The sequence below is a fragment of the Megalobrama amblycephala genome, linkage group LG4 (genome assembly GCF_018812025.1).
Source record: "Megalobrama amblycephala isolate DHTTF-2021 linkage group LG4, ASM1881202v1, whole genome shotgun sequence".
In the NCBI taxonomy this organism is placed as follows: Eukaryota; Metazoa; Chordata; class Actinopteri; order Cypriniformes; family Xenocyprididae; genus Megalobrama; species Megalobrama amblycephala.
The window spans coordinates 32,833,413-32,855,448 of NC_063047.1; the positions used below are offsets into that span (position 1 = coordinate 32,833,413).

The window sequence follows — 22,036 nt, forward strand, 5'->3', positions numbered from 1 at the left end:
ACCCGTTTCTTTTATCGGAGTACGGTCATAAACGGCTTAAGAATAAACCAATCGACAAAGCTAGATTTTGGCCCGTTACCCTGATTTCGCCTGGCATGTAAACACTTTAACCTGTGTTCTGCAGCTTATTGAAGTGCGCATATGTGATATGTGACAGGAAAGCATCGTTATATCGTACATCGTAAACTTTGACTTTTTCTTGACCCAAGAAATATAAAAAATTGGTTTATTCTTAAGCCGTTTATGACCGTACTCCGATAAAAGAAACGGGTTAGCGCGTTTACGTGACCACACACGTTGTCAGCTTATTAAGCATAATCGAGATAAGAATGTGCATGTAAATGCACTCATTGTCAGACTTTTTTATTTACAACAATATAAGCTAATTGCCTGCACAAAATATAATAGCATTGTAATATAACAATATAATATGTGATGATAAAGTTTACAGTGGCTTCATAAATTAATTAAAATACATAAAAATGACTGTGCAAGTCTCCTACTGACATTCTGAAATACTCTGGGGTTTTTAATGCCTTATTTAACAATACAATTCACATAATAGAATATTCTGAAAATACATGGATGCCTACATTTTGAAGTCACCACCGGGGAATAACCTGTTTTTTTAAATACAGTCTTGTAAACGCAGGTTACTGATTTGCAGATAAGCAGGTAAATGGGGTTATTTCAATAAACAGATTGTTGGTAGTTATCAGCGTATTGGTGTGCATGTAAATGTGCTCAATGTCACTGCTAAATACCTACAAGTATTGTGGTATTCTGGCACGTTTTTAACTGACGCCCCCAACTCGTAAACTAGAGACTTAGCCTGAGCTTCCCACTCATATTTCTGACATTGTGGTGGTGTTCATGTGCGTTCAACTTGTAAATGCAATCTTTCTGACATGACTTGAATGCACCATAACTACTGTTAACATTAGAATGGTGCAAGTAATGTAGTAAATCCCTAGAGTGCAAAATAAAATAAAAATAAAATAAAAATGATCTATTAAGAATACTTAATACTTTTAATACCCATTAAAAATGCCATTAAATTTATTTGCCACATAAATTAATTCTAATCTAAAGTTAATTAATTATTTATAGACTTATCATGCCAGCATTAAATAAAACAAATCACTTCCATTCTTGAGGATATATAGTGGTTGGTTTCTTTTAAGTAATTTTTTCCAAACAAATGTAGTGGAGTGTTGTGACTCTTACCTGCCACATCTTCATACACATGAGCATCCCCAGCTTTGAATCAGGTTTCAGAGTGCACACCGGAGTCCAGCTCCTCATCTCCACCACGCTCACCTGAAAAATATTATACACATTAAAAACTTTAAGTGAAGTTTCAGAGAGAAATTTTCTAGCTTTAGGGGAGTCATTAGCAGTCACCACTATTAATGCTGAAGTACTGCAAGTTGAATGCACATCCATACTAAAATAAGTAAAAATGAGTTAAAAAATAAAAATAAAAATGCACTGCACAGATGTGTATTAGACAACTGTTCTGTTAGTTTGCCATGATGCATGTTCACAGGTGGTAAGCGAGTGCAGCCAACATTGGGCTGATTGCCAGCAGCTTCCCATTTTCCTGCACTCTGCCTCATCAAGTCTTGACTCGTCGGACTCCAAACAAAGGCAATTGATTTAAAACACAACAGTTTCCAACATAGAAGGGCCACGACCATTAATAATATTAACTAACTGACACACTAATGTTTCTGACTAACAACATAAAAAATGGTGTGACCATTGGTGAACATGCATGCAAATTTCCCGGGCATCAAACTACAACAGTCCCCAAAAATATCTGAACACTTTTAAGCCACACTTGAATGTCAGAATGCCATTGCAGTAAACAACAAAATATCAAAGCAAGAGGTATTTGCAAATTAATGATGAGATACAATTGGCCTCAAGGTGATATTAGTGTATGAATGAAGTCATTTCTCCTCAAGTTCATACAGGACTAACCACAGGTGCAGTTCATTACATTAACTTTGAACATGATCCACAATCAGAAACCAAAGACTTTGTCTCAATTTTGAATATTTGCTTTATATATTTAAAACTACTTTTTGGTGACATCTTTTGCTTGAAATGTACGCTTGTGCAATCTTTCTTTTTAAATAAATGCAACTTGGTTTAATGTTTTATCTAATACAATGACTTTCAATGTTTTTTAATGGTGTTTAAGTGTCCAAATGCTTCTAGGGTCACTGTATATAACATGCATACAATGTAAGAACTCCCGAGTAACTGGTTCAGGCCAATATGTCTTAGGTTGATTGCAGAGGCAGCCATGATTAAGAATCATTCTAATTAAGTTCAATTTAACATCTCTGACTTCAGACCAATTCATATTTTAACACTAAGACACATCTGCGCGTTCTACATGTGTTTACGCCTGTAACTATAAACAGCAGAGAAGGGCAACTCTCATCCCCCCAGGTTAAAGAGAGAGAGCGAGCGATCTTGACACAAGTTAAGCAGTCGATAAATAACAGCGAGTCTATTAATTAAAGCCCTGCACCGTCAGCCTCACTGGAACGCTAAACATGAAAGCCTCCAAAAACACCGGAAGACACAGATGAGGTTGAGTTCCGGACTCCCAGCATGCCTTGCAGCATTGTTATTTGTTTTAAGAGACGTATAGTGGTGCAGTTTGCCTGCAGTTATCCTGTGACGGTTATTACCTTGATGGGCTTTTGACAAGGCCTTCATTAGTACAAGGTGGGAGGGAGATGTAAGAGTGCTGTAAATGCCAGACCTAATGTTTCCATATGCTTGAGCACTATGGGGAAATGAGCACACTAGGTAGCGCACACTACATTGCATATCGAGTGATAAATTCTCCTATAGCCCTTTTCATCAAAATGGTAGATATAAAAAAAAAACTTTTTCATATATATATATATATATATATATATATATATATATATATATATATATTTATGTATATTTATGTATATATGTATATGTGAAACATTTAAAAGATTTCATTTTTAATTCTCATATGGATGAGGGGAAAATGTTGCAATGTGACAAAAATGGAAAATGTGTCTCGACCGCTTACATTGACATCAGCTTTGCTGATTGTAACGGTAGTGATCTAGTCTGGTTTTGTTTCAATATAACAGTGGTGGGGGCATGGAGTGATGAAATTAAGAGGAAGGAAGATGCATATGGAGAATTATAGGGAAAAGAACGAGGATAACAGCAATATTGAAGCTCTGTGTTTGGTCTGGCTGCAGGGCTGCTGGTAGCTGAAGCATGGTAAATGTAGATCAAATGACAGCTCAGGCTCTCTGAAGTGAGTAACTGGCAGACGGGACAGTGAAACATGAATCTGGATGCAATAAAATCCAGGATAGAGCAGAACTCACACTCTCTACTCTCTGTTGCCTGCTTGACTGCACAAATCACACCTACAGTCTGACTGAATCTTACCTAAAATGACAACTACCAACTCGAATCAACATGATTTAAAAATGATTAAAATAATCTATACACTTGGGAAAATAACAGTAGTACCAGATTAAAATAATTACAAGTGGTGGTTTGACATAACTGCTATGCCAATTATTGGTCAATATTTAGCCATTTTGAAATTTGGTATTGGATTATATATGAGATTAATTGGTTAATTAATTAAACATATACTACCATTCAAAAGATTGGGGTTGGTAAGATTGATATATATATATATATATATATATATATATATATATATATATATATATATATATATATATATATATATATATATATATATATACAGAAAAATAAACAATAATATTGTTTTTTTCTATTTTATGTTTTTTCTATTCCTGTGATAGCAAATCTGAATTGAGTGTCACATGACCCTTCAGAAATCATTCTAATATGCTGATTTTCTGCTCAAGAAACATTCCTTATTATTATCAATACTGAAATCAGTGCTGCTTAATATTTTTGTGGTACAATTTTTTCAGGATTCTTTGATGAATAGAAAATTCAAAAGAACAGCATTTATTTGAAATAGAAAATTATAAAAATGTCTTTATCACTTTTGTTCAAATTAATACATCCTTGATGAATAAAAGCATTAATTTCTAATTTAAAAAAAAACGTACTGATTCCAAACTTTTGAGCAGTAGTGTAAGCTGTAAGCTATTTCAGTTTTGCCAACTCCCACCAAGACATGGGGCACATATCTGAACATGCAAAATGGTTGACAGGCAGACAATGTTTCTGATTAGTTAAAAAAACCAACGGCCGCCTACGCACAAAAAAAAAAGAAAAAGGAATGCAATAAATGCAATCTCATTGTGCGTATAATATTATGCATATAAAAAAATAGGCTAATATATCACTTATTTTATGCTATGTTGCTTGCTATGCCATTACACTCAAGGCAACACTATTTCTTTTTCTGTCCAACTAGCTTACATAACCAGACAGTAAAATGCTATTTGTTAACAAAATAATGTAATTTTTTAAACAAATGTAATATAACTCACTTTATTAGTGTTTTTTACTTTATTTATGGTGTTTTTTTTCTTATTTTTATTTGCTTAAATGTGTAATAATTTAAATATATACAGTAATATAAGGGGTGGTTCGTACAGGGTGCTATATACAGTTAATCCGGAGAGTATTCACAGCGCTTCACTTTTTCCATATTTTGTTATGTTGTTATAGCCTTATTACAAAAGGGATTAAATTCATTATTTTCCTCAAAATTCTACAAACAATACCCCATAATGACAATGTGAAAGAAGTTTGTTTGAAATATTTGCAAATTTATAAAAAAAAAAAAAAAAAAAAAAAAAAAAAAAAAAAAATCACATGTACAGAAGTACATGACACTCAAAATTGAGCTCATGTGCATCCTGTTTCCACTGATCATCCTTGAGGTGTTTCTACAACTTGAATGGAGTCCACCTGTGGTAAATTCAGTCAAAGCCACTGGAATGCAATCCTGCAACCTTTAGCCAAAAAAGTGTAACGGCTAAAGCTAACGCTCCGCCCCCCGCGGATGGAATGTCAATGGATGAGAGGCTTCACTATGCTGATTAAACAGCTTTTGTGGGGAAATAGCTAATCATTTAATTAATGGACTGCCTGTTTGCCAATTTTCAGAATGTTTTACACTAAACAATACTTTCGTTGGGAACTATATGTAGATTTTAGCTTGATAAAAATGTATTTTTTAAGAGAAGGCAGACTAGGGAATGTTGCGACTAATGTCACTGCCATTACATGATAGGCTGAGAGATGAGCACGTGATTAAGTTAGCCGTTACGCTTTCTCCAATGGTAAGAGATACAGACCCTCTCATCTCCCTATTATATACAATCTCTGATTCAGTTGATTGGACATGATTTGGAAAGGCACACACCTGTCTATATAAGGTCCCACAGTTAACAGTGCATGTCAGAGCACAAACCAAGCCATGAAGTCCAAGGGATTGTCTGTAGACCTCCGAGACAAGATTGTATCAAGGCACAGATTTGGGGAAAGGTACAGAAAAAAATCTGAAGCATTGAAGGTCTTAAAGCGGAACTCAGTAAGATTTGCGAAGCTCCCCCTACAGTTTCCTTCAGTGAATCACACTGTCGTAAATACTCCAAGCGCAGCTCTGGACTACAACGACTACAACGCTCACCAGCACAGTAGTTTTGCAAATACAGTACAAGAAAGAGGAGGTGGGTAATTTGCAAATACAGTACACTCGATGGAGGTGGGTAATTTTCGAAATTGTCTTATAAAGTCATAATATATACATTGTTTTTGAATTACCGTAAAGCATTTTATCACTCTCGCGTGAACGTGAACATGAGGCGAGATTGTGTCGGGTCGATGCAGCTCAACTTGCAAGTGCTGTATTCTGGCGTAGACGTGCCAGAGGGGGTTAGTGCCCGCCTCAAACACACCACTACAAGTCAATTAACCATCGTAAGGACTTAGAAAACTATTTATGAAGGTAAAAAAAAGTTACTTAGTTCTGCTTTAATGAGCACAGTGGCTTCCATCATCCGTAAATGTAAGAAGTTTGGAACCACCAGGACTCTTCCTAGAGCGGACTGCCCAGCCAAACTGAGCGATCGGGGGAGAAGGGCCTTAGTCAGGGAGGTGACCAAGAACCCGATGGTCACTCTGACAGAGCTCCAGCGTTTCTCTGTGGAGAAGAACAACCATTTCTGCAGCACTCCACCAATCAGGCCTGTAAAAAGCACATGACAGCCCGCATGGAGGACTCTCAGACCATGAGAAACAAAATTCTCTGGTCTGATGAAACAAAACTTTGGCCTGAATAGCAAGCGTCATGTCTAGAGGAAACCAGGCACCTCTCAACACCTGGTCAATACCATCCATACAGTGAAGCATGGTGGTGGCAGCCTCATGCTGTGGGGATGTTTTTCAGCGGCAAGAACTGGGAGACTAGTCAGGATCGAGGAAAAGATGAATGCAGCAATGTACAGAGACATCCTTGATGAAAACCTGCTCCAGAGCGCTCTGGACCTCAGACTGGGGTGAAGGTTCATCTTCCAACAGGACAACAACCCTAAGCACACAGCCAAGATAACAAAGGAGTGGCTACGGGACAACTCTGTGAATGTCCTTGAGTGGCCCAGCCAGAGCCCAGACCTGATCCCGATTTAACATCTCTGGAGAGATCTGAAAATGGCTGTGCACCGATGCTCCCCATCAAACCTGATGGAGCTTGAGAGATCCTGCAAAGAAGAATGGAGAAACACCCCAAAAATAGGTGTGCCAAGCTTGTAGCATCATACTCAAAAAGAGTTTGAGGCTGTAATTGGTGCCAAAGGTGGTTCAACAAAGTATTGCGCAAAGGCTGTGAATACTTCTGTACATGTGATTTTTATTTTTAATAAATTTGCAAAGATTTCAAACAAACTTCTTTCACATTGTCATTACGGGGTATTGTTAGTAGAATTTTGAGGAAAATAATGAATTTAATCCCTTTTGGAATAAGGCTGTAACAAAACAAAATGTGGAAAAAGTAAAGCGCTGTGAGTACATTCCGGACACACTGTAAGCTAGACCCGCCACTGCCACTGAATTATAGAATCATTTTATTGGTCATCCTAAAATCTGATTATTAATGTCAGTACCTAAAGCAACTAAATGTACTCCTCTGAGGGGGAACTGCAGTGTTGGTGGCCACTGTCCTGAGATGTGTGTGATGAAGCGATTATCTCTGCAGTCACTCACCTCCTCCATGTGTCCTGTGGGGTGGGCCAGTAGAGCAGACCCGGGCCGGGACTCCAGCAGAGAGCACTGACAGAACCCCACACTGCCCGTGAGGAGAGAGTCCGTCACTGTGCTGCGGCCTTCAGACAGATCCCACACGCACACCCGCATGTCCCGACCCTGACTGACATTCACAGACACATGCACACCAGAACAAAAACACAAACCTATCATGGCAATCACACTAATACGACAAATTAACTGATCCAGTTTGAAGAGACAGACAGTAGACTTTTAGACTAAGACAGTAGAGATAGGGGACTGAAAATGGGAAAAAGTGAAGAAGAAAGGGATCAACAGTCCAGATTTGAGGTGGAGGTCACAGTCTAAGTCTCTCCTGCATGAGCATCACAGTTTAGAAGTTAGATGGTAATGTGACAATAATGATGCACAGTTTGATAGGCTAAAGGCCCTGATATACTTCAAACGAAATCGAAGAACGAACTGATGTGACGTCATTTCGAAAAAAGTCAGGCCAAAACGAAGTTCGTTTCGTGTTCTTTTTGGAAGTTCGAAATAGCTTGCCAAAGCGAACTTTCAGGAAAAGTTCTCTCCAGCTGCAAAACACCTTCGTACTAACATTGGTCAGTGACGATAACGTAACACACTGGATAGCCGCTTTATAGTACAAAATGAAGTTGTGCGTCTGATGAAATGAGGCACTAACACTGTTTTTCATGTTTGATACTGTAAAGCTGCTTGATTTAAAGCAATCTATTGAATAAAGTGCTATATAAATAAATGTGCCTGCAGTGATAATTTGCAGAGCTCGTGCTAACTAGGGCTGAAACGATTCATCGAGTTACTCGATTAACTCGATTACAAAAATTCCTCGAGGCAAAAACTCTGCCTCGAAGCCTCGTTAAATTCCTATGACGCGCAGGGATCTGATTCACACAGACCGCTGCTCAATGTTCAGGAAGCACACCATAGCGCGTGATACATTTTGAATTTAGTTGGCGCGATGGCGGAGAGTAAAGATGTCCATAAACGGCAGAAAATGTCTAAAGTTTGGGATCATTACATTCTTAAAAAGATAACAGAACAAGGTGCAATGTGTCTACTGCAAAGTAGACCTGGCATTCCACAGCAGTACGACTTCAATGATTCAGCATCTGAACCGAAAACATCCACTCCATGCTGTTTCACCAAGCGTCGCTGAAACAAGGTAACGTAGCCTAAGCCTATACATTGATGTTCGCTGATTTTAATCCCATACTGTATTTGTAGCGATGTCGTGATGCGGTTTGACTAGATATGATGTTTAGCTTTGATGTTTTTAAGTAGTAAACGTATTCACGTTCAATTGCAAGAGAGTATAGCCTAAAAAAAAAAAAACCCTTCACACACACACGCGCACGCATGCACCCTCGTCTCTCTCACGCGCCAGTCAGACCAATCGCGGCAATGCATCACATGTGCTTAAACTTTTATGTAGCCACGCAGCAATAATTTCAGCATGCGTTCACTGTATACACCGGGACGTGATGTTGTGACGCGATTTTTCAAACGGATGCTTCACCTAAAATGCACCGCAATGGCCTTTACTATTTAACTTTGTATTCATAGTTTTACATGTTATACATGTTTTACAGTAACTTGACTTAACTGTATTGTTATATAATTGTTGGCACTGGCACTTATAAACACTAAATGGGTAAAAATAGCAATAAATAGGCTTAGTTTTGGAGCCAAATGTTGGAGTTGGAATCAATACCTCTGTTTTTTTTAGAAATAAAAGCCAAATGCTTGATCATTTTACAGCCACATTGTTTTCGCTATGCATTATTTGTTTTGGTTGTTTAAAAAATGTATCCGATTAATCGATCGATTAAGTGCCCATGTTGTTATAATCAGACGCTTTTCTTATGCTTTCTATAATAAATGCTTGCTGTTTTCTCATTTTTGTTGTGTTTATTTTGTTACTGGAAAGTGCATGGCACATATTTACATATTCATCTAACCGTCGCTCTCAGCTGCGTGGGCGGCGACAGACGTTCGTTTACAGTATATCGTTGGTCACGCATTTCGAACTTCGCTTTACCCCTAAATGAAGAATGAAAAAGAACTTCGTTTGAAGTATATCGGGGCCTTTAGGGGTGACACATCTTACCCTCCTCTCCTCTACCTGATTAGGCTGCTGCTGCTGTCTTTGAAGGTGTGGAGCCAAATAACAGAGTTCCCAGCATGGCTCTCTAAAACATGTTCTGCTCTCCTAGTGGTCAGGTTCCAAACATGGATCGCACCTTTACCTGACCTAAAGCACACATGCATCAAGATTACCATAAACAGGACACTATTAAGGCAACCAAAAGTTTAAAGGTTCATTTAATAAGTTGGCACCAACCCAGAGTAGAGAAATGGTGGTCCATCCCCACCACAGCAGAAGTGAAGGGTGTTCACTGCGGCCCCTGAACCCCTCAGGATGTACAGTGGGTCTGGAGGAGGGCGGGACATCAGCACTGCAACATCAATGATCTTAATCCTAGGATAGATAAATACATAAATGAACACATTTTAAATAATTTTATTCAGCAAGGATGCATTACATTGATAGAAAGTGGCAGTAAAGACTTTTACATTACATTGTTCCAAAAAATACTATTTCAAATAAATGCGCTTTTTTTTTTAAAACTTTGTATTTAATCATAGTATCCTGAAGAAAAAAGTATCACGGTTTAGTTTCCACAAAAATATTAAGCAGCACAACAGCTTTTTCAACAATAATAATAAACAGTTATACATGTCCGTCTAGTGCGTGATTACATAAAAAATGATGGAAAAGTAGCGCTTTAGAATGGAAAAACGAGTTCTGTGTGAACAGCCTAACTGTAGCAGTTTGTCTAAAAGAAAATCCTGACATTCAAAAAGAACAGAAAAATTAATTGACCACATGACCAGCACTGGTGGAATTTGTTTACACAACTTACACATAATTATTAGCATCAGCCCATATGAAAATGCTGATATCTCTTGGTTAACACTGTAAACACTAAAAGCCTTTGGGCAAAAGGAAGATGTGATCATGTTATTTTTTCCCTTGTCTTCCTTCTCCTTTGTAAAACCTCTTACTCAATACGTCATAAATCACAAGCGAGACAACTTAATTACTGTAAACAAACTGGAATCTGTCTTTTTAATTTTTATTTTCATCAACAGCTAACAAAAAAAAAAGAAAAAAAAAGAAGAGTTTCAAAGCACTTGTGAGCGCAAACGGCACTGTAGGCTGCAGGGAGGGCCACAGCGGAGATGCAACAGACCACAAAAATCCAGATGGAAATTATTTGATTAGATGTCAGCGACAAATCCCTTTCAAACGGCCACAAAAAAGCTAAATCTGTTGATGTCTTCATAAAAGAAAACATTAAACATTTGAAACATTGATGTGGTTTTGAACCTGCAAGACATCATAAGATGTCAGTTTCGAGATTAGGCTCTCCTTAGAAATGCTTGACACTGAGAAAAGTTTCATAACTAACCATATTAGTCATTTAAACCATTTAAAAGGGAAGCAAAAAATTACACCAATTAAAATGAAACACAATTAAGACTATTAAACAAAAATAACCACAGACAGAGCCGGTTTTCTCCTTTGAGTGGCGACTGATATTGCTGATTTTAGATATGGAGCCGCTCGGTTAATGAAGACCCTTCTGCTCAGTGTCATCTCTGGTCACCTCTGCCCTTGCGCTGAAACTGGACCCACAGGTATTTTGGGGGAGCTCATTTCGGAAGGTTAGTGGTTAAATTGTGCATGTTAATCTGTCAAGCGGAGATTCTTCACTGCCCTACCTTCCTAATTAAGAGTCGAGCCCCCAGCCGCCCCATATGAACCCCTCACAAAGGGTACAGTCACTAAACGCCCCTCTAGCTTCTTACAGGAGAGCTGAGAGGGAGGCAGTAGGATTAGAACCCGTGACTATCAGTCGCCATCAGGCCTGTATAGGAGCCAGACCCTGTCTACTGCACATATAGGGGCTGAAATTAAACCTCTGGTTTGGGGAACTGTCTATCCAGCTGAACTATATCTTAAACTAAAGCTATTTACCTTTCTAGTGCACTTAGAAATGACTGAAAATGGCTAAGTAGTCTGTGACCCCCATTTTTAAACTTAAATCTAAACTTAAAGGGTTAGTTTACCCAAAAATGAAAATTCTGTCATTAATTACTCACCCTCATATCATTCTCTCATATCGTAAGACCTTCGTTCATCTTCAGAACACAAATTAAGATAATTTTGATGAAATCCCAGAGGTATCTGACTCATCCATAGACAGCAATATAATCAACACTTTCAAAGTCCAGAAAGGTACTAAAGACGTTAAAAAAGTCAAAATGACTGCAGTCGTTTAACCTTAATTTTATGAAGCGACAAGAGTACTTTTTGTGCACAAAAACAAAAATAAGGACTTTATTCAACAATATAAGGGTGAGTAATTAATGACAGAATTTTCATTTTTGGGTGAACTAACCCTTTAAATGGTTGTAACCCATGGCCGCTTTGGAATACAGACCTAAGGTTGGTCTCTTTTTAAAGAAGACACTCAGAAGACCATTCCATAAATGAAGAAGCTTAAAAAAATTATAGAAGTTTAAGTTTACTTTAAAGAGAAAATGTACTGAAGCAAAATATTTTGGACTTCAAAATTGCTATAAAATCATGTCTAACCAAGCTGTGTTCCAAATTTAAAGTAGGTATCACAAAAATTGAGCCTGCTAAAAAGGTTTTAAAGTACAGTTACCGTGGTAATACAATGCCCCAGTATTCAGCCACAAGGGGATCATGGATAAATCAGGAATATATATCTTAATAATATATTATCTTAATATCTAATAATATAATAATATCTTAAACTAGCTTCTAGCTTTAGAAGTTTGCCTAAAAAAAAATAAATAAAAAAAAATCAAATCCTGACATTCAAAAAAAAAAAAAAAAAAGAGAAAAAAGAAAACAAGTAGTATACGCCCTATTATTCTTTTTTCTAATATTATCTTTCATGCAGTGTGTAATATCTGTTTGTGAATGTAAAATGTCTGCAAAGTTTTAAACATCAAAATGCACAACAAATAAGTTATTTGTCCCAATTCACATACTATCCATCCTAAATAGTATTCTAAATTAGAATAAATGCGTCCCAAATTGTTGAAATGAGTATTCCAATGATACTCGGATGGTCTACTTTTCCAGGTTAGAATACGAAGTGCAGATCCGTGCACACTGTAAAATGGCTAATATTGCCCAAAACCCATTGCGCATTGGACGAGGATTTGATTAGAACTACAAACTTGGATAAAAAGGGTTAAAAAACTACAAAATGGCAGATGAGCAGGGCTGAGAAGTTTAGATAAAGGGCTCTGAGTCATTAATAATCATTATCTAATGTGACGAAAATATGTTTATTCAATGTTATCCACGTTATATTTCATCTGCAACAGCATTTTTACTTTTGTAAAGATATGTTGGGTCATTAATTTTTAAATGCATTATGCAAATTAAACACATGAGGAGGATGAGGACTTGCACTGGAATTGATACAGAAAACCAATACCATCTTTGGTATTACTGTTTATCAAGCGTTGAGGAAGCCTCCAGAGCTGAAATTCGGATACGGTAATAGGCGTTTTGTTTCCGACACGTGCTGTGAATGGTAGAACAAGCACAACAGACTGGGCCATCTGACCAATCAGAGCAGAGTATGCACGTGGAAAGGAGGAGTTTAGAGAGACTAAATCTTCAAACAACAAACCATTTTCAGATTCTGTGAATTGAGGTGATGTACAATGTATATTATGAGAAAAGTAAAGTGTTTTTTGACCTTGGATGGAATGCATATAAATCTGTAACAGTACTAGGAGAACACCAAAATAAAGTTAAATTAGCATTATATAGTCACTTTAAACTGTAATTCTCCCAAAACAACAAGAGCAAAAAAAAAAAAAAAAACTGCAAAGGTGAAGGAATGCACTATTGGATGATCGTCCGTATGACAGCGAGGTTTTCATAGGTTTAAAGCAGATTAACATGCCCGTATTGTGAAGTTCACAGCACCAGGGCTGTTTGACACACGGGTCTGGAAATGCATGTTCTCGTTATGCAAACACGACGCATCAAACAAACCTCTGCCAATACAGCGCTGTCAGTCAGAGATGGAGAGAAATAAAGATATGGATGGAGTGGAAAAACAGGCTGAGGAACTAGGCCAAAGAGTCAAGAAAGATCATGACATTGGTAAGGCAACATTTTACAGAAGTTTTTTTTTTAAATGGCATGGACAGACAGAGGAGAGGAGAACGCATATAGTGTTATGGGGGGAAAAAGGCAGAATGGGGTCACAATGCAGTTCATTTGCTGTCATTATTAAATTGTTATATAATGTATATTTCAAGGGATACGTCTCCCAAAAATTAAGATTTCATTGTCATTTATTCACCTTATGTCATTCCAAAACAGTATATGATTGATATTTTGACACTAAATTAAGTGCAAACAACATTTGACCCCAATGATTTTAATTGTATGGAAAAAAAAAATAAAATTATCTATCTATCTATCTACACAATATTTGGTTATTTTTTGCTGTCAACAAAAATACTCAAGTCACAATGTTGCAAAACACAGAATTGGAATTCTATATTCAAGTAGAGTGAATCATATATTACAAACAGTGAAAAAGTTCCAGTGCTGCTGTGAAATTCTTGGTCACAAGTTCTGAAATTAAATTAGTGGACTGTATCTGTTATATTTATTGGCATTACAGCATCCATCAGCCAACATGATCTCTAGATATCCGAATCAGCTGTTAAAAAACCCATATTGGCCAACCACATCACTAACCAGTAGATTATTAAGAGAAGACTACTTCATTTACCATAGTTGAGTTTTACCACTTCACTTACACTGAAGTTCCAGGAACGCTCAATGATCATTGAACATAAGCTCTGAAATTAACACTTTTATTCAGCTAGGACACATTAAATTAATCAAAAATGACAGTAAAGACATTTACAAAAATATTTTTATTTCAAATAAATCCCATTCTGTTGAAAATTCTATTGAAAATATTAGACGGCACAGCTGTTTTCAAAATTAATAACAACAGGAAATGTTTCTTGAGCACCAAATCAGCATATTAGAATGATTTCTGAATGATAAATTTTTTTTTTAATTCACTCAAAAAAATGATTCTCGCTGCTTGCTCAATTTATTTAAATAAAATAAGCTGAACCAACACAAATATTTAGTTTTTTACTTAATTGGCATTTGAACTCAATTGTATTATGTTAAATGAAATTAAATTTGCAAAATGTTAGGTTAACCTAAACCATTTGTGTTGGGACTACACAAATCATTTATGTTGCATTGATTGAAACTGGGCAGTGGATTTCTAGTTTCCAGCATGCTTTGTGTAGGGATAGATCGGGACAGTAAATGTTGAAATTAAGTGCTGTTTAATATGTTTTTTAGGAAAGGGAATACCTTTTAAAGTTTGATGTTCAGTTATATTTGACATTTAAAAGAGTTTATGTTATGTCGATTTTTATGAGGTTACCATTATGCTGAAGTGTAGACCTTGTGGTTAGGCTATGGTTGGCTACATGAAATAAATCTATGTTGTTCTCAAGTTTTAACTGTGTTAAAGCCAGTGATGAGAAGTTCTTTACCTGATTATTACATGCATGCTACAAATGTTTCGCAGAAAACTTGAGCAACTCTGCACAAGGGCACCAGTCTGAATTGCAATAGCTCTGGTTGGATCAACAAGAATTAAATTGAATTGAACATTCACAGAATATGTCAAATGAAACTGGTGTAATCTCATTCAATTAGGATGAATTTTACTCATCAGTACAATTAACCTAGTTTAAGTTCAAATAAATCAGTTAAACTGTGTGGAAATAGGTGTCATAATTGAATTAAGTTAAACCAACAAGTTATTTTTTGAGTGTTGCAATAATTTCACATTTTTTACTGTATTTTTGATATATAAATGCATAAATAAATGCAGCCTTGGTGAGCAGAAGAGAACACAAACTTTTGACAATGATATTTTATGTTATTTTGAACGTCTGACAGGAAAGCCATGACTATGGGCCACGATTATTAAATCAAAATCAATACTATCAATATTGTGCTGAATTATTTAGGATCTGTAATTAAATGTACAGGCAAAGGCAGATATGAAATGACAATGTCCGTTTCTGATGAGAGGATGAAGAGAAAGAGAGAGCGTTTTTCAGCTCTCTTGGTGTAACAGATAAGACAGCTCCAGTAATCTGACTCTAAGACTCTGGATAAAGGCAGTTTGTCTCTTCGTGGGCCGTCTGTCAACACCTGCTTGGTAATTAGGCCTAATTATGAGAGAGAGTTCGCTTCCCCTTCATGTTATTAAATAAGAAGCAGCCACGTCAGCCAGGTATCTCTCAACACAGGCAAAGGGCTGGCGACCTTCAGATCAAACACAGGCTCTATCTGTGCCCCCTGCGCTGCGACTTATACCGGAGGAGGGGGAGCAGCAGTCATTTTAACGTGGGCTTCAAAGATCGAGGATAGGCGGTCCACATTCCTCTCCCCCCTGCGCTGTGGAATCAGTGGATTCAGTGATAGGCAGCCACACACCTCTGCCCAAACCACTGTCATACGCTGCCATTCATAAATAAGCCCAACTAAGATCCTGCAGATTGTGAGAATATAGAATGTGATTACCGCTGCCCTCGTGGAGCAGGTGGATGCCATCTTTAAAGCGCTGCTGTGACAAAGCATTATGGGAAATTAAAAAAAAAAAAAAAAAAAGTCTGAGAAGTCTGAGTCTTATTACTTTGCATTTCAGACAAAAATGAAAGTCGCTAGCCTTGTGGTTATTGCTCTGACGTGTGCACACAGGAGATACAAGTTCAGTGCTAGCATTATTATTTTTTTCTTCATAAAAATTTAGCAAAAGGCCAAAAAGATATGTGCTATTACCTATCAGAATTAGGGTTTTTTCATTTGTTTTACTGTCCAAAAATCCTATAGACTTAGTGTGTGTTCACACTTGGCAGATTTGGTTCAATTAAAACGAATGGTGCAATTGCTCTGTTCATGCAGCTCGTTTGAATTAGCGTGAATGATACCATCTGAACCTTGGTGTGCACCAAACAAAAACCCTGAAAAGGTGGGTCTTGGTCTGTTTCCAAACAAACTAGTGATCGACCGATATATCTGTTTACCGATATTTTTCCCGATATTTAAGCATTTTTCCATAATCGGGTATCGGTTTTGTAATATCGGATTCGCCGATTTTACGGCGCCATCTTGTGGCCGTTTTGAGATTTCCGCCATTGCAGCCCGGGCGTCTGAGGAGATCAGTCAACAACAACTCAGTGCACAGGTAAAGTATATGTTCTACTTGGTTTGCTTTAATTAATCAACTTTATTTAACATAACAGATATGCACAAATGCGATCTGAGACATAAATTCCTGATATAGTTAATTTATGCAGCATGTTTCTAAACAATTGAGACGAACTCATTGAGTCACGTAGTGTAATTCGTCATGTCCTGCCCCAATAAAGACGTAACTTTACATGAATTAAATAAAACAGACATGAATGAGTGCATGTTGAAAATAAAAGCGCCGAATTTAATTCTCTATCTGTTGTATTTGCTCACCATTAGTCACCAAGAAAAAGTTCGTTCATATTGCTTAGCAACTGACGGATGATCAGGAGGCTTAAGCACGGCCACTGAATGAAACTTTTGACAAGATTATCTTGTTTAAACACCCTAGATTATATTATCATTTACTACATAACAATTATTTCGCTAATACACATATAAATATAGCCTACCGCTTTGTGGAAATTAATTATTTATTATCTCCATGCGCGATCGCGGTTGATTAAGTTATAGTCAAACAGCACTTTGTCAGTTGGCATTTGATGATTTAACGTTAGATTAAATTTAGATCATAAAATGCCAACTGACAAGTGCTGTTTAACTTTATATAGTCTCGGAAAAAAAAGTTCGTTCATATTGCTCAGCACCTGAATGGGTTGATGATCAGGAAGCCTCAAGCACGGCCACTGCATGAAATTTTTGACAAGATTATCTCGTTTAAACACCCTAGATTATATAATCATTTGATTTACTACATAACCATTATTTAGTTAATTGCACTTTAATTTTTTGGACTCGGACCCCTCTATTTATTTGTGTATAAATATAAAGTTTTTTTTTGTATTCAAGGAGGGAGTGATTGTTATAAATAAAATGGTTTGTTCAGCTCATTTGTGTTGTAATAATTGTCAAAAACAGAAGTATAACAGTAAATAAATATCGGTTCTGCATATCGGTTATCGGGTACATAAACATGCAAATAATCGGTATCGGTATCGGTTATAAAAAATCAATTTGCTTTCGCAGTGCAGAAAACAATGTCTTCTCGACACATCGACAATGAGAACCAAACTCTTCCAGGCCTCAGCTATGACTACAAAGCGTGTCAAAGTAGAGGTTGTTTGCAGGCAGCCAGTGAAGACCATAGGCGGGCATTATGCAAACTTGTTACAAACCTATATATGGTCATGCAGGAAGTAAGACTGGAATGACTGACGACTCATTTAAGGCGGTTCAGAAACGGTTTATTCATTTGGGAGACAATAACTATTTATCGTGCACTTTGACCTTTGAAGAGCTTTTACATTCACAAACTTAAAGGGTTAGCACACCCAAAAATGAAATTTCTGTCATTAATTACACACCCTTATGCTGTTTCAAACCTGCAAGACCTTCGTTCATTTTCAGAACACAAATTAAGATATTTTTCATGAAATCTGAGAGTTTTTTTAATCTCCCATAGAAAGCAACGAAATTACCACATTCAAGGTCCAGAGAAGTAGTAAAGACATTGTTAAAACAGTCAACGTGACTGCAGTGGTTCAACCTTAATGTTATGAAGCAACGAGAATACTTTCCGTGTGTAAAAACAAAACAGAAATAAATGTATTCAAAAATTTCTCCTCTTCCCTGTCAGTATCCAACGCAGTTGACGCAGTGCAGAGCTTCCTTGTTCTATGTCAGAACGCCGACTCAGTATTGGCCAACTCCTGCGTCAGCATCATGCTTTGTGCTGGTCACATGAACAGCGTCGCCATTCAGACGTAAACACGGAAGCTCTGCAATGTGCCAACTACACTTATTTCGTTGCTTTCTATGGGAGATAAAAAACCTCTCGGATTTCATCAAAAATATCTTAATTTGTGTTCTGAAGATGAACGAAGATCTTGCAGGTTTGGAACAAAATGAGGGTGAGGGTGAGCGAACTAACCCTTTAATATTTGGAACAACATGACTTTTTGCGGAATTATAAATTAAGTTTCAAATTCATAGTCAAATAGGAACACTGTTTTTAATTTTATAATTATGACAAATTTCGGCAGCATTCAGCACATATGAAAGGGCCCAGGGCCACTTCTTTTCTAACTTTAAAAGTTAATAATAATATTTTACTTTTATGCATAGAGTTAATTTACCCTAAGAAAGATAATGTTCTTAAAGGGTTAGTTCACTTCTGAATAAAAATTTTCTGATAATTTACTCACCCCCATGTCATCCAAGATGTTCATGCCTTTTTTTCTTGAGTCGAAAAGAAATTAAGGTTTTTGAGGAAAACATTCCAGGATTTTTTCTGTAGTGGACTTCAAAAGGGTACAACAGGTTGAAGGTCCAAATTGCAGTTTCAATGCAGCTTCAAAGGGCTCTACACGATCCCAGACGAGGAATAAGGGTCTTATTTTGCAAAACGATTGGTAATTTTCTAAAAAAAAAAATAAAAAAGTATACAGTATACTTTTTAACCACAAATGCTCGTCTTGCACTAGCTCTGCGATCCACACGATTGACATAATCATGTTACAAAAGTCATGTGTGACAGAGGTAGGGCTGGACAATAATTCAATATCAATATATATCGCGATATAATTTTTTTCGATAACGGTGATATGATTTTTAAACACATTTCCAGTATTTCGATATATACATTACAGCATTTCTCACTGACTTGAGGCGCAGCCGTTAGAAAGAACAGAACGCGATTGGCTATTTGCGTGATGACGTACACCACAGAGACATGCAGCCACCAGCCAGTACTCAGCAGTTGTACGCTAAGATCAAGACCTGATGCGAATGCGACGGAACAAGCTTCCACAACTTGATGAAAATATGTGTGCATAACTACACCGTGCTGGTTAATGTTTGATGCAGGAGAATGTGTGAAATAAAAACTTTAAACACGGATACTTTATTCTGTATGAGCTATGTGTTACGTGGCTAGTATTATTAAACTCATCGCGGAGCGTGTGTCAAAATAACAATCGTATTTTTCATGTGTTCGTATTCAAACTCCAGTTCTGATCGCATCGCGAGCAAAATACAAACAACACACGTGCTGTGCTGAGTAAAACGGCCTACGGCTCGCATGTTTGAAAGCAGCTAGAGCAGGCAGAGGTGAATGAGCAGCACTTTTGTGTTATTTGAATTCTCCGCTGTAATGCGATCTCATGCAAACATATTTTCCATTTGTGCTGGTAGATTACAGCAAAACAATCCACTTCCGAGAGAAGTGATGCTTCCTCATGCATAATAGTAATCTTATGCATACTACAGCGCAGTGATTGGATTAAATGAGCTTTATGTCATGAATATATATGTCGAGATTCGCTCGAAACGGTCTACGTCAGCATGTTCGACCATGCCCATACCTGGGCACCTGAAATTTTTCACTTATGAATAACATTGAGTAGGCTACCTTTAGTGTTTTCAATGATGTGCAGCCTATACATATCTTTTTACATCTCAAAAAAAAAAAAAAAGTGTTTTGGGGTTTCATGACCCTTCAAGAATAATAAAATCAGCCTACGTTATAGTTTAATGTTAAAGATATTAATACTACTAAAGTGAGTGAGTCTTATGTTTATTTTTATGTTTGTATGAAGGCTAAATACAAATAAAAGCTGAACATAAATTTATTTGTACTGTTTTTATTTCTAAAATATTATATAGTTTTATAGGAAGAGATTTCATAGATTTGGCAAATTCATTTTTCAGACGTTTGTAGGTACAGACATCTGTTGTGGCCGTTCTTGGCAGTTTTTCTGAGGCTATTATATAGATCATATCGATATCGGAATTATATCGTATCGACCGAAATTAAGAATTATATCGTGATATAAATTTTGGCCATATCGTCCAGCCCTAGACAGAGGCGGAAGTACCGATACAGGGTCTACAAAGTGAATGTGCAAAGACTAAGTCAAATGCCCTATACAAAAAAAAAAAAAAAAAAGGTAAAAACACAATATCGGACGATTTTGAAGTTAGAGAAGAAAGTTAGATGAAGTTTTTCGCCCTACCGCGGTACTTCAGCCTACGTGTAGAACCCTTTGAAGCTGCACTGAAACTGCAATTTGGACCTTCCACCCCTTGAACCACACTGAAGTCCACTATATGGAGAAAAATCCTGGAATGTTTTCCTCAAAAACCTTAATTTCTTTTCGACTGAAGAAAGAACGACATGAACATCTTGGATGACATGGGGGTGAGTAAATTATCAGGAAATTTTCATTCAGAAGTGAACTAATCCTTTAAGAAGATTTATCCGGCAAGTAAGCAAGCATAGCAACCACCAACAACAACATTCAACCATTTCACAGACAAGCACCAGTCACAATTTAAAAAATCTAGTTATCGAATGTTTGAATGTAATCAAAAAGTTTTTTTTTTGTGTGTGTGTGTGAGATAAAACTTCAATGAATCATAATAAAAAGAACATAAAGCGAGTAAAATGACTTTGAAGGCTGTGTGCTGGTGCCGTGGCCGGTACTCCCTGGTTTTAATCATATCATACCTCGGATATTAAGTCATCCTTGTCTTTATTCTTATTTTGGTTTCATCCCTCTCACTCTCTTTCTGTTACTTCTTTGACATTTCCACCTCATAGAGCCCAACACCCACACAATCATTAGTCAGCGTTTCTTTCGACCCCCCTTGTGCCAAAAAAGTCAAAATTCTCCCGCGGAGGAAGCAAATGTGGCAAACGGACCTGCAGGTCCATTCTAAAGCTCAGTTAAACAAACAGAGGAGGAAGTGTGGGATACACACACGCCCTTTATTGTGCTGCCGTGTCTCGGTAAAGGAAAACGGAGGAAAGGGGGGAGTATCTGGACTGGAAAAACAGCTCTGTGGAAGATAGAGAGCTGAAGTCAGACACAAGAGCTTCCACACCCACTGTCACTCATGCTGATGGAGGTGAGCGACAGGCCGCATTGTTCCTGCCCATGGCGTGAATGCCACGCTGAGGCTGACACAGATAAGGGCTGAATGCATAGCTGCGTGTGAGGGAAGTGATGGTGGCCACTTTGTCTTTGCACCCGGGCTTAAGGGGCTTTGGTGCTGATTACCAAAGAAACCTGCAGGTAACACACGTTTATCTGTGGACACTATCACCTGCTTCCTTGCAATGATCTATTGAGTGATTGAGATTTACTGGAATGACGCAGACAGGTTCATGCCCACTTGCTTAAGTCACACAAACTGTATGAACTGAATTGCATTGGATACAAAGTATTAAACCACATGGAATCTGCTAACAAATAGGGGTGGGAATCGGAGGGTACCTCACGATACGATACGATCACGATAAATGGCTCACGATAACGATAATATCGCGAGTCAGCGATTCTGCGATAATCGATATATCGCTAGACAATCCTATAATGATACATCGCG

The 22,036-nt window shown here is 37.3% G+C and overlaps 1 protein-coding gene across 5 annotated transcripts in view; it reads right to left on the bottom strand.

Annotated features, from left to right (window-relative positions):
• gnb1l (guanine nucleotide binding protein (G protein), beta polypeptide 1-like) overlaps positions 1 to 22,036 on the bottom strand; it is a 77,629-nt gene that overhangs the window by 50,095 nt on the left and 5,498 nt on the right. For all 5 annotated transcript variants that reach the window (XR_007184657.1, XR_007184658.1, XR_007184659.1 and 2 more), the window contains exons 2-5: positions 9,620 to 9,757; positions 9,401 to 9,529; positions 7,234 to 7,396; positions 1,228 to 1,320 (exon numbers count right to left, since the gene is read on the bottom strand). Coding sequence is in view for 1 of the 5 variants with exons in the window: in XM_048188928.1 (XP_048044885.1) it covers positions 1,228 to 1,320; positions 7,234 to 7,396; positions 9,401 to 9,529; positions 9,620 to 9,729 (495 nt within the window). In the remaining 4 variants the exon portion in view is untranslated. The remainder of the gene's footprint in view (positions 1 to 1,227; positions 1,321 to 7,233; positions 7,397 to 9,400; positions 9,530 to 9,619; positions 9,758 to 22,036) is intronic.